We start from the raw sequence: 13,856 nt of genomic DNA, 5'->3' as shown, positions 1-13,856 counted from the left end.
ACGTGTTCTTGCATCATCTAGCTCCACCCCTCTGAGTGTGGCTAATCACTTACTTCCTTATTCCCTCATTCAATGTTTGGCAGTCCTTGGGTACACATCACAACCCAATAAAGATAAAGTCTTATGCATCACACAATTTACATTTTACAAATTACGGGTCAATCTGCCCCGTTCCTCCTGTGGATACCTGGCCTTATCGTTACCTGCTTGTTTCCTATTCCTTGGCTTCTCTACCGTCTCTCTTACTCCCTGTAGTTTATGTATTTATTTTATATTGTCTGTGAATATACGTTACTTGTGCTGGGACTACAGGGCAAGTAACTTCCTCTTTTTAGAATCTCTCCCTCCCGTGACAGCCTAGCGAGAGGAGAATGTGGCTACTTTTACAACAGTTTTTGTCAGACTTCCGGCGACTGGGCAGATGCAGTCTTAGATGCCGGGCATCTCCATCTGATTGGTAATGTACTGCAATTCTCTCTATTCACTAAGCTGGTGTCTTTGTATATTAATACAGACGCCATTGCAGCCCACCTTCACTTCCTCTTTTCTGACACTTAGAGAAATTCTAACGTCTAATGCATAAATCACATATATTATGTTGTAACTTCTGTCACAGCGGTGGTTACAATTGAATTGGGGACTTGGCAAACATAGATGTATTTTCTTGTGGGCATGGTGGGGCTACGCAGTCTGTATTCTTAAGAGCCCCCTCAGGATGTGAGTGGCATACAACTTTTTACATTTATGACGGGCGTATGACAAAGATTAGATTCCATAACAAGACATACTAGTAGTTTCAACATCCAATATTAGTTAAATAACTAACAAATGTTACAGCACAAGAATTGCTCCGCTTCTATTAAGAGTTCCACTTCCTCTTTTTAAATGAAGTTTGCAGCTTTTTTTTTTTTCTCTAAACAATTACGGGCACAGTTGAGCAGGACTGATACTACTTCTATATGACCAACAAACAAACTATTCCTATATAACAACATGATTATAAAAGTCTCCTCAGACGCCGGACATAATATGCCCCGCCCTAGAGTCTCTAGCATTTCTGTCGCTACACAGTTTATCAATCTACCCTCAGACGGAGGGATCTACTCGTGGACATTTAAACCATAAACAAATATTTGTGGACCACCATCCTCAAACAGTGGACCGTAACCACAGCGGTGGGCAGGGTAGGAATTATTCTGACCCATCCGAGGGTACTTTTCGTCAATAACAATCCTTTTTTGCAATTTGGGCAAGACATGTGTGGTATTCTCATACCACAGACAAACAGACAAATAGACAGAGCGCCAGTACGGCTGGCTTAGTCTAAACTGCCCCTCGGGATACTGTCTGGCAGGCCCCCCTCCTAGGTCTATTACCAGACTCTAACGGAGCAGCGTTGCCTGTCCAGACGTTTGACCGTTTCCTGTCTCTAAGGCTTTAGACTCCAAACCTGACCAGAGCAGGACCACCTAGTCAAACTACTCCGTCAGGCCCCCCTGACTCTAAGGTTTTAGACTCCAAACCTGACCCGAGCAGGGGGCCCCTGCGGGGACTTCCTCTCCCTTAAAGCAATTCACTGACCTTGCCAACCGACCAGTACTCTCAAAACGACAGGCATGTAAACATTCCTTTATATCTTATGACAGGTTCTTATCGAGTGATCGAGACTTAAAGAAGTACCTGTCGTCGTGCGGATCCAAATCATTCGGCCTGGCACGGCACATAGGCGAGCCTGAACTTAGCCACACAGGTATAGATAATTAATTTATCTCACCGTGTTCTGATGATATTTTGGGCCCACCAAGTCCAAGGTCGCATATGTCCGTGTCTTCTGTCCGAATTCTATGGAACCTATCGATCACTCCCCGTATGGGCCACCACTGTCGTAGAATTCCTTTGCGGAATCACGGCTTACTCAATTTGGAATGTTTACAGCCCTCCATATTAATTCTGAATTGATAATGCGCATAAGAAGTTCCCACACTGACACGAAGTTCAGCATGCATAGCTTCCTCAATTCTAACTTTAATGATCGGCGTGTAGCCTATTTTAAGAGTTTAACAAATCCGCCCATCTGGGCAGGTCAAATATTACATAGATACAACGTATTGTTTAATTATTGGATAAGCATCTTGCAATTCTTCCATCCTCCGGTCATCTGTGATTGGCCATCAGGTGGTGGATGAAATGAGTGGGTTGTCTTGGAGCCACGTGGGGTTCCTTCGATATGATTGGATGTTACATCATGAACTATAAATTGCACAAACCTCCCATGTTATTTGCATACGTTTCCAGTAAAATTGCTTGGGTAATTTCTGCGGTTGTCCATGTCTGATTCCTAGTTCCTTATTAGTGCATGCAGCTGGACAGTCAAATATATTTATACATGTTGGTTACGGGCTAAATTCCATCTTTGTCAGCAGAGTTATGAAAAACAGATACTTTCATATGTAGGAAGTACTTATTGCACAACTGTCATGAACTATATTTGTAGCAAGACAGAAGTATGTATACAGAATGTTAAATTGATAACTGTCTACTGCCAAGGCCCACCGATCCAAAATATAGGAATACTGGACTTCCACCACAGTACTTGCAGGGGAGGTAGTGGTTAAATCCACCACCTGTTGTTACACAAATAAAACTGATGATGATGTAGGAACATCACCAGAAGTCAGCGTCACGTTTCCAAACTCATGGTGCTAAGCATGCAAGCACTGATGTCAAGAGAATGAGCAGTGATACTGAAGCCTCTAATTGGCTGCAATGGTCACCTAACTCCAGGTGATGTCAGCTGTTACAAACACTGGGACCACAGCGGGGCTGCAGTGCTGGATCCTGGTCGCAGCAGAGTGGTAAGTAATGCTCAGTTTATTATATTACTACATGCAGCCCTATTGAAGGCAAGTTGTGTGCAAATTGGAAAACCGCTTTAAATTCTTTGTATGCAAGATAAAACAATAGATGTCAGACCATATCATCGCTGCCATGAGCTTACAGTTATTGCTAGTATTACATTCTCAGTTCTTATTTTTCAGACAAACATATAAGGTAAATAATTGACCATTCATTTATCGATTAGGACTCAAAAAGAAACACAATGTGACCATATGGACTGCAGCTCTACCTACAACAAAGCAAGTGCTCAGTCTATTACAGTGCACATGGGAATCAGGCAGCAGGTCAAGGTCTGACTCGACTGGCCTTGGGTGAGGCCGGGTGGCAGGAGAAGGACCAACCATTTTTCATGGGAGTCACATTACTATGATTTAGTCAGATGCAAAGTAAAAATTTTTGTCAACAGCACACAAATAGATTAACCCAAAAGGGTGAGGCATGCAAATCTTCATATGCCAAACCACCAAGGAATCTGAGCCCCAACTCCAATAAAGACCAAATAATAATTTAGAAAGATGGCAGCATATATGGTGCATATGTAATATTGTTATCTTTATTCATCCATATCCAAAAAATGTGACGTTTGACCTCTTGAGGTCTTTGTCATGGTCGAAAAGTCACATTTTGGAAGAATAAAGTGTGTGTTTTTTCATTGCCTTAGGCTGGATTCACACGAACGTATATCGTCTCGGTTTTCATGCCGAGCCGATATACAGTGTGTTTGTCTGCAGGGGGAGGAGGATAGAAGAGCCAGGAGCAGGAACTGAGCTCCCGCCCCTCTCTGCCTCCTCTCCACCCCCTCACCGCGCCTCTGCACTATTTACAATGAAAGGAGGTGGGGCAGGGGTGGGGCTAAGTTTTGAGAATTAGCCCCGCCCCGTCCCGCCTCTCCCCATTGCAAATAGTGCAGAGGGGTGGAGAGGAGGCAGAGAGGGGGCAGGAGCTCAGTTCCTGCTCCTGGGCTCTTCCATCCTCCCCCCCCCCCCCGCAGATGAGGACGACGTATATCGGCTCAGCGTGAAAACCGAGCCGATATACGTTCGTGTGAATCCAGCCTTAGGACGTAACAGATTTTTCTAGTTCACTGATTGTAGGAGCAAGGTGCATCTAGTTTCCCCCTTGGTAGAATTGTTGAGGATGGCATGCGGAAATTCTGCGACAATGTACAGTGTAAGTGAATGGGGTTAATCAAACTCACTAACTCACAACAGAAGAAATAAGCAGCAGAAAATAGCCAGGCTGCGGACTTTAAAATCACAGCGTGTTCATGTGGATGTATTCAATACAATAGTGGAATCTGCAGTCAAAATGAGCATTAAAATCTACATGCAAATTGCTGTTCAGAAAATTTCTGCCATGAGTGGCTCCTGATTATTAAGCATTGTATTAGGTCTGAACTGCACTATATTTGTGCTTTATATGACTATGGGTGGCATTGTAGCGCTGCTATTAGTGTACATTGAAAGGTATTGTGTGTTATGTACAACAGCTGGTAACAGGTACTCACCTGACCCAAACATTTCTTCGTGTTTTCTGTACACATACCAGAAAACTTAGAATATTGAGAAATGTGGCAACACCCGCTATGACACTGGTCACTAGAATAACAGAGATCTCCAAGGTTCTAAATGCGAATCAAAGGAAAGAAAAGTTTTAGGAATTCATTTATAAGGTTTCACATTTATGTCACATAAAGAAGGGCGCTTTCCAAAAATTACGGACACATCATAGAGACATGAGAAAAGTTTTGATCACTGGGGGTGCAGATGCTGAGACCCCACTGATTGTTAGAATGAAGCAGCTGAAGCCTCATTTAAGTGCTATTACTTCTTGTTAGCTGGAGATGGGCGCAGAGTCTTTATATTGAGCCTGTCTTCAGCTAGATAGCAGGGACAGCACTCTGATGAGCCCTTTAGGGCTTAGTCCCACAGGTGTTTTGTGTTCAAAACGCATGCATTCAAAAATGTGTGACCAAAGCGGGTGGCAGGCAGAAAAAAATGCATTTGGCCGCGCTTTTCCGCATAAAAAGTGCGCTGCCCGCTATCCCCTGGTGCAGCTGTGACACCTACAGCAGGGGGATTCCTTGGATGTGAAACCCATGGATGCTGTCACATCCAGGGCTTTCACCTTTGGTTAATGGGGCCGGCAGCAGTAGCAGCTGTGATGGGTAGGACTCTCAGCACTCAAACCAAAGTGATAAAAGCCATTGAAAAATCCCCATATAATGTAAAAAGTTTCTAAAAGGTCATTTAGACCCCATTCACACCTGCATTCAGTGCTGTTGGTTATAATTCTGTTTCCCTGTTCTGCTTTTAGAACAGAAAAGCTAAATTAACCCCTTAAAGGGGTTGTCCCGCGGCAGCAAGTGGGTCTATACACTTCTGTATGGCCATATTAATGCACTTTGTAATGTACATCGTGCATTAATTATGAGCCATACAGAAGTTATCAAAAGTTTGTCACTTACCTGCTCCGTTGCTAGCGTCCTCGTCTCCATGGTTGCCGTCTAATTTTCACCGTCTAATGGCCAAATTAGACGCGCTTGCGCAGTCCACTTCTTCTCTTCTCAATGGGGCTCCGTGTAGCTCCGTGTAGCTCCGCCCCGTCACGTGCCGATTCCAGCCAATCAGGAGGCTGGAATCGGCAATGGACCACACAGAAGAGCTGCGGTCCACGGAGGTAGAAGATCCCGGCGGCCATCTTCAACCGGTAAGTAAGAAGTCACCGGAGCGCGGGGATTCAAGTAAGCGCTGTGCGGTGTTCTTTTTTAACCCCTGCATCGGGGTTGTCTCGCGTCGAACGGGGGGGGGGGGGGTTGAAAAAAAAAAAAACCCCGTTTCGGCGCGGGACAACCCCTTTAAGGCCGCAGCCCTTTTCTTTTTTTTTTTACATTTTCATCTTTTCATCTTCGTACGAGTAATGTGCCTTAGCCGAGTATCTCCCTGCTCGTCCCTGAAGATTCGGGAGCCGCCGCAGCTGACAGGTGAGTTGCGGCGGGGAGAGCGGGCGGGAGAGAGGGAGAGAGAGATCTCCCCTCCGTTCCTCCCCGCTCTCCCCCGCAGCTCCCCGCGTCGGCCCCCGAATCTTCAGGGACGAGCAGGGAGATACTGGTCTAAAGCACATTACTCGAGCGAGTAGTGCTTTAGCGAGTATACTCGCTCATCCCTAGTGCTATTTAATCTACCATATAATGTACTGAAAAACTTTGAATACATTTTAAGTGCAGTGAAATGGAAAAAATGAAATTCTGTTATCATTTAGGGCTGTTCAAAGAACTGCTCCTGGCTCTTCCCTGCCTCCTCCCCCTGCAGACAGACGCCGTATATCGGCCAGCGTGAATACCCGGCTGATATACGATAATCTGAAACAGCCCTCAGTGTGTCTTGTTTCTATGGCGTACACATTGCAACAAAAACAACATGATACCCTAATTCTATGGATTAGTACAATTACTAGGATCCCAAACATATCGTTGTTTTTTTTTGTTGTATTACATTTATATTTTTCAAAGATATTTAATTTTTTTAAATTCCTTTCTGCTGCCATCTTCTGACAGCTATCATTTTTTATTTTTCTTTCAACATAGATGTGCTCATTTTTGGTGAAGCGTCCTGTAGTTTTCGTTGGTACCATTCCGGAGCACATACAACTTTTTGCTTAGCTTTTTATAACATTTTTTCTTGGGGTGAACAAAAAAAAAGCACAATTCTGGTGTTCTTTATTTTTATTTTTTACTCTTTTTTGGACAACGTTCCCTCTGTGGGGTAAATAACACATTATTTTAATAGATCAGACTGCTATAGATGCAGCAATACCCTATATGCGTTTCTGTTTAGATTTATAAACATGGCAAACGGGGGGTTAAACTTTTATTACCTTTTATTTTTTTAATAATTAGTGAAACTTTTTTAAAACTTAATTTTACTTTTTTATTAGTTCCCAGAGAAGGCAATAAATTGCGATGCTTTGATCGCTCCTGCAGTATGATGTAATGCCACAGCACGGCTTGATAGGCATTTTGCTAGGACAGCCCTGGGGCCCTTCAGAAGGCTCCCGGCTGCCATGATACCCACATGGCAACCCACGATCTCATTGGGGGCAGCAGTAGGGGATACCCGAACATCGGTCGGGGAATTTAAATGCCAGTGTCAGAATTGATGGTGGTATTTAAAGGCTTAACAGCTCCGATGCGCTGTGCAACTTATTGGAGTTGTTGCGGGTGGGTGTCGGCTTTAACAGCTGGCAGCTGCGTTGTATGAAGCAAGATTGCCCCACAATATCCCTTCATACATACGCCGAATGTGCAGAACATAACTGTATGCCCTGCAGCATTAAGGGGTTAAAACGGAAAAAAAAACATTTCCCTTTTTTGCCCCCTTTGATTTCAACGGGTTTAAAAAAAAAAGAAAGCAAATGGAAAGCTTTCAGTTTTTCCTCCCTTCCATTAGGTTTCCATTTTTTAAAATTAACACATAGCAATGCAGACTGCACTACTTGTTCCTGTAAAAAAATATACTCAAGGGTTGTTGATGTAGAATTTTGCTTCTTACCACTGGCAAAGGTACAGGAGTTGCAGTCGCATCTCTTCCCCTAAACCAGGGGGCCCCAATGGCTCCCCTCACCTCAACAACTGCCTTCACTGAACCCTGTGCAGGACCTACAGTTGCAACTCAGCCTCATACCAATATTTAACCTTACAAAAACCTCTTCAGGGGCATCTGATGTCTGAGCGAACTGACTCCTCCCGAGTCTCCTAGTCTCAGTGCAGGATGAGGCTGGGGAGGCGTCTGCCGCTCAGATGTAAGAAGTAGGTGAAGAAGTTTCTGTGAGTTTACATACTGGCAGGAAACTAAGTTGTGGTGGTCGCAGGGTCTGGCCTGCACTGATAATCTGCCCAGCCCGGCAGATTCCTGGGTGAGTCATGTCACTGCTCCATAGTAAAATGGGCTGATCTCAGCCCCTGTAAATTACATAAATGATATCCCTGACGCTGCTCTGGTGCTGCAGGCATGCATGTTCAGATCATCTTACTGATGCTAGATTTGCATATTACTGAAGAAAAAATGTGATGGGTGTAGGCGCAGCTAACCGAAATATAACGTTCCGTACAATACAGGAAGTAAGCATTTTGGGGGAACGCCCCCCCCCCCCCCACAGTTATAGATGGGGATACACTATTACAAATAATAGATTAGAAAAGGCGTGTATATAATAATTATAGTGCATAAAAAGTAAGTAATCAAAGAGAGAAAAAGAAAAAACAGGAAACGCGTGTCAGTCATACAATAAAGCATTATGTACTGTTATAGGGCACAAGAATAAAATAATTATAAATTGATGTAACATAATAAGAAATTCCTATTAAAAACAACAATAGCTTTTTAAAGCTTGATCCCCTTTGGTGATTTTTTTCACACAACCTCAGTACACAACACAAGAAGAATGTCTACAAAGAAACCCAACTCCGATCACGGAAGAACTTCAACAGTATAACCTCAGCTTAGTTACCAATCACAATCATTCACATTCCCTAATCAGAGAAATCCTCAACAAACATTGGCCTATCCCATCACAAGACGCCTACTTGACAGGTAACATTCACAAAAAAAACACTAATTATCTAATGAAGGACAAAATGCCTTAAAAATAGCTGCTTCAGATGCAATGTAAGAATATGTAAATACTGCTTCAATATTACCAGCAGAACTACCGAATGTTCAAGCTTTAATACAGGGGAACATTTTAAACAATTTCTCAACTTTAAAGGGGTTGTCCCGCGATAGCAAGAGGGGGTATACACTTCTGCATGGCCATATTAATGCACTTTGTAATATACAGAAGTTATTCACTTACCTGCTCCGTTGCTAGCGTCCCCGTCGCCATGGTGCCGTCTAATTTCAGCGTCTAATCGCCCGATTGGACGCGCTTGCGCAGTCCGGTCTTCTCCCTGGTGAATGGGGCCGCTCGTGCCGGAGAGCTGGTCCTCGTAGCTCCGCCCCATCACGTGTGCCGATTTCAGCCAATCAGGAGGCTGGAATCGGCAATGGACCGCACAGAGCCCATGGTGCATCGTGGGTGAAGATCCCGGCGGCCATCTTGGTAAGGTAAGTAAGAAGTCGCCGCGCGCGGGGATTCGGGTAAGTACTAAACCTTTTTTTTTTAACCCATCCCTTGGGTTTGTCTTGCGCCGAACGGGGGGCCTATTGAATAAAAAAAGAACGTTTCGGCACGGGACAACCCCTTTAAGGTGCAGAATCAACATCCACAGATTCCTAACACACGGTGTATCAAGATATGCGTCCATTAAACACAATTCTAGTTTTGACAATTTTAAAGTAATAGCCCTTGAACAAATCGCAAAGGAAAATAGACAGTTCCCTGCAGGCCTATATGAGGCGCTGGAGAATTTTTGATATGATCTATTTCTAGGACTGCGGGACCGATATTGGACCAGGGGCCTACATGCACTCTTCTATAAATATTGTGCCAATGACATGTAGCCTCATTTTGTGAAACCCTGTATGCAATCTTCTGAATAATGCTTTGTATCTTTTCTCACCCCTTCTTTTTTTTTCCCTTTTTCGCAACTTTATCAAGTTGTATTGTGGACATTTTTTTTTCTCTCTAACTTGATCAAGTTGGAAAAATGTATTATTATTTTTTCCCTTCTTTGTTTTTCCTACATTTATGACTTTATAAACCAGGGGAGAAGGCATACACACACTGCTCCGCCTCTCCACCGGGTACACCATGCACATACCAACAGCCAACATAAGGGTAAGCCCTCTACACCCAAACATTATGCTCGAGTTTGCCTATTGTTTCATTTGAAATCCACAACTAGTCTTTTACTGTAGTATTACTATCTTCCCTGGAAACTACCCATTTGACCAATCATTCCACCATAACTTTTAATATTGCTTATTGCATCACAGGAGTTTTAAAAGTCTTTCCTCTGTTTTTTCTTTTTCTCTCTTTGTTCGTTTACCTACTTTTTTTGTACTATAGTTATTGTACATGCGTCTTTCCTTTTCTAATCTGTTATTTGTAATAGTGTATTCCCATCTATAACTGAGGGGGTAGGGGGGGGGGGCGTTGCTCCGAAACGTGTATTTTTATGCTGGTTTAAAATAAAGCGGAGAAGCTGAGCTTACTTCCTGTATTGTACTGAACTTTATATATCGATTGGCTGCACCTACACCCATCACATTTTTTCTTCACTAATCAATCAGAATAGTCTCACCTGCCAGTGTGACTATCATTGGGTTGGCTGCACCTGAACAATTAGGTCTTTTCTATGACACATCATCTTAATGAGAGAGAAGAATCAAATCTTCTGCACATTCCTCTACCTATATTTTTTCCAAATCATTTGCCCATTAAGGTAGCTCCTTCCCTATTTTTGTTTTCTTCACCTTTGGAAGTGTAGCATTGGCTGTCTGTGATGCTAGCTCTGCCACCCATCTGCCCTCACCCAGCATTCAACTGGACTGTACTGCTGCAATGATGTGTTCCCTATCACTGGAGACAGACTCCCCTCCACCTCTCCAAGCTGGGAATAGAGCTGGAACAGTGACAGTTTACTCCCTGACTGAGTTGAGTTACATGTCACCAGGGAGGCTCGGACTGATTACTGCCTGGGCTGCTGTTGGACTGATTTGCGTTTCCGTAGAGGCACAAGGGCTCTGCAGGAGTGTTTTTAGTGGTTCAAGGTAAATCAGGGCAGGGCTATATTTGGACTATATCAGTAATTTCTGTTCCTCAGGCAGGGCTGATATTACCAGGAATGGTATGACCTGTGTAAGAGGGTAATTGTTAACCCCTACAGAAGTCACAGCAGCCCCCCTCATTTCACTACTACAGAAGTCATAGTGTGGTGGAAACCCAATATAGCTGTATTGGGTTTTGGGCCTTTTGTAGTGGACATTGGACCTGTATTCATGAGTTAACACTCGGTATAACCAAATGTCATGTTTGCCTTCTGTTCTTACATTTACGCAATATGCAATACTTCCTTTAATGAAACTCCTGTTCTCAAAACGCTGACAAGATAATATATAGTGTAAACACGTTACATTTTCCATCTGTTTTGTAAATTTAGAAGTAGGATCAGACATAGATAACCGCACATGAGACAAGTACCGCTTTTAGATACCGCAATAATTACCCAAGCAAGTTTACTGGAAACTTATGCAAATAACATGGGAGGTTTGTGCAATTACTAATTCATGATGTAACATCCAATCATATCGAAGGAACCACACATGGGTCCGAGACAACCCACTCATCTCGACCACTCCCTGATGGCCAATCACAGATGACCGGAGGATGGAAGAATTGCAAGATGCTTATCCAATAATTGAACAATACGTTGTATCTATGTAATCTTTGACCTGCCCAGATATGCAGATATGTTAAACTCTTTTAAAAGAGGCTGCGCGCCCAACATTAAAGTAGAATTGAGGAAGCTTATACATGCTGAACCTGTGTCAGTGTGAAATCTTCTTATGCGCATAATCAATTCAGAATTAATATGGAAAGGGTGTAAACATTCCTAATTGAGTAAGTCGTTGGACGCAAAAGGAAATCCACGATCAGTAATTTCTGTTCCTCAGGCAGGGCTGATATTACCAGGAATGGTATGACCTGTGTAAAAGGGTAATTGTTAACCCCTACAGAAGTCATAGCAGCCCCCCTCATATCAATACTACGCCATATCAGCTGCTCAATGCTCATATCAGCTGCCTGGAGCAGACTGTGCTGGGGAGCATAGGCCTGGAGACAGTCCACCAGAGACATTTAGTGGACTGGGCATTCCTTCTTCCTCAGATATAACTGTAGCTGTATCCTTAGATGGCGCTCACACAAGGGATTTAGTGTGGATTTTGCAGAGCAAAAAAATCTTTAGCACTTTCTGTGGCAAAATCTCCACCACTGGTGCAGAGTTGGACGTGGATTTTGATGCAGACCTGTAGAAGATTTTCTCCCTTCGGGTTTTAAGGGTGAAAACTTCTGTAGATCCATGTCAAAATCCAAATGGTATGAATTTGGTCTGAATCCACACTAAAATCAGCAGAGTGTAAGTGCACCCTAGAAGGGGCTGTCTGGGTGCAATAGGATTTTTTTTAAACAGATGCCAGTCTATTGAAAGAATAAACCAGTGACACTTCCCACCTCTTCCATGGTGATCCTCTACTGCAGCCTGATGGTCCTCTCAGTCTTTGTTAAGGAAGGGTAGCCACCAATCACAGACCATCGTGGTCAAGTTCCATTCTCCTGACATCGCCGCTCAGATGCTGGGAGCCATGATGCCAGGAGAATGATACCTGACTGATGTGGGCTCTGACTGGCTGCCATGGTTCGTTGGTAGCTGTTCCTAAGCAAAGATTGGGAGGACCATTAAGCTGCAGCACTGGGTCGCTGGAGGGAAGAACAGGTGAGTACAGCAGCTTTTCTTGTTTTAACAGATTTGGATCTATTTAAAAAAAAAAAAAAATCATATTGCCCCCGGACGATTAGAGATGAGCGAATATACTCGTTTCGAGTAATTACTCGATCGAGCACCATGATTTTCGAGTACTTCCGTACTCGGGTGAAAAGATTCAGGGGGCGCCGGGGTGCGGGGGGAGGCGTGGCGGAGCTGGGGGTAGCAGCGGGGAACAGGGGGGAGCCCTCTCTCTCTTTCCCTCTCCCCCCCACTTCCCGCTGCAACTCCCCACGGCGCCCCCCCCCCCGAATCTTTTCGCCCGAGTACGGAAGTACTCGAAAATCACGGTACTCGGGCGAAAAAGGGACGTGGCCGAGTACGCTCGCTCATCTTTACGGACGACCCCTATAAGATGACCCTAATGCTGTGTTTATGTTATGAGCTTGGTTGTGGTTCTGTATTTATGTTAACACTTATTCACGTGGCCATGTGTGTGTCCTTTTCTAAAAACTCCGGTGCAACACACATTTGGCAGCACACAGACTAATTTGCTGTCTAATCAGTAATAGGTAATCACATTGTATCTTCTAGTCTCATAGTGCAATAATTTCTCATAAAGAGATCATCGGTCTGTGTGAAAAAGCCGCAATCTAAATAGACTCACAGGCTATAATGGGGCTGTGTGCTGTTTGTGGAATACATGGACAGCAAATGGCTGGAAAATATACCAGTGTGAATGGGCCCTTATGAGCTTGGTTCTGTTGGTGTATTCGTGTACTGAGCTCAGTTCTGTTGCTGTACAGAAAATGAGCTTGTTTATGTTATAACCTTGGTTCTGGTGCTGCATTAATGTACTGAGGTTGGTTCTGGGATATTATTTATGTTATGAGCTTGATTCTATTATTGTATTAGCAGAGGCTCTTGTTCTGTATTTATTTACCAAGCTTGGTTCTAGTAATATACCCTGTTTCCCTGAAAATAAGACATACCTGGAAAATAAGACATAGCATGATTTTCCAGAATTTTCGAGGATGCAAAATGATTTTTCAGGCTTTTTGAGGATGCTTGAAATATAAGCCCTACTTCAAAATTAAGCCCTGCTAACAGTTAATTTAAAAAGTCAATTTAAATAGTGTCCAGGCAGCTCTACATGTAAAAAAGTTAAACCTTTTTGAACAAAAATTAATATAAGACACTGTCTTATTTTTGGGGAAACACGGTAGCAACATAGTAATGAGGCCAAAAAGCTACATATGTCTACCCAGTTCAGCCTATTACCAATTTCTAGTTTTGATCCAGAGAAAGGCAAAACCACAAAGAAGTAAAAGCGAATTTTCCCCATTTAAGGGAAAAAGTTCCTTGCCAGATTGAAGTCAGTAATCCAAATAATGTCTGAAGTAAAAGCCCTTCTGAAGTTATTAGTGATTATAACAGGCAGAGAGTTCCATAGGCAGGGGTTCTTTACTGTGTGTGCTCTTACAGTAAAGAACCTCCTTCTATGTTGGTGTACAAACCTTCATACCTTTAGTCA

The 13,856-nt window shown here is 43.4% G+C and overlaps 1 protein-coding gene across 4 annotated transcripts in view; it reads right to left on the bottom strand.

Moving 5' to 3' along the window:
- The window catches only part of LOC136588375 (leucine-rich colipase-like protein 1), a 73,073-nt gene that overhangs the window by 17,138 nt on the left and 42,079 nt on the right, over positions 1–13,856 (bottom strand). For all 4 annotated transcript variants that reach the window (XM_066587552.1, XM_066587534.1, XM_066587544.1 and 1 more), the window contains one exon: positions 4,406–4,522. In XM_066587552.1, coding sequence (XP_066443649.1) covers positions 4,406–4,522 — 117 coding nt within the window. The remainder of the gene's footprint in view (positions 1–4,405; positions 4,523–13,856) is intronic.

This window comes from Eleutherodactylus coqui, chromosome 1 (assembly GCF_035609145.1).
Source record: "Eleutherodactylus coqui strain aEleCoq1 chromosome 1, aEleCoq1.hap1, whole genome shotgun sequence".
NCBI lineage: Eukaryota > Metazoa > Chordata > Amphibia > Anura > Eleutherodactylidae > Eleutherodactylus > Eleutherodactylus coqui.
Note: the sequence above shows the minus strand (reverse complement) of the source record. Positions and strands in the feature narration are given on the sequence as shown.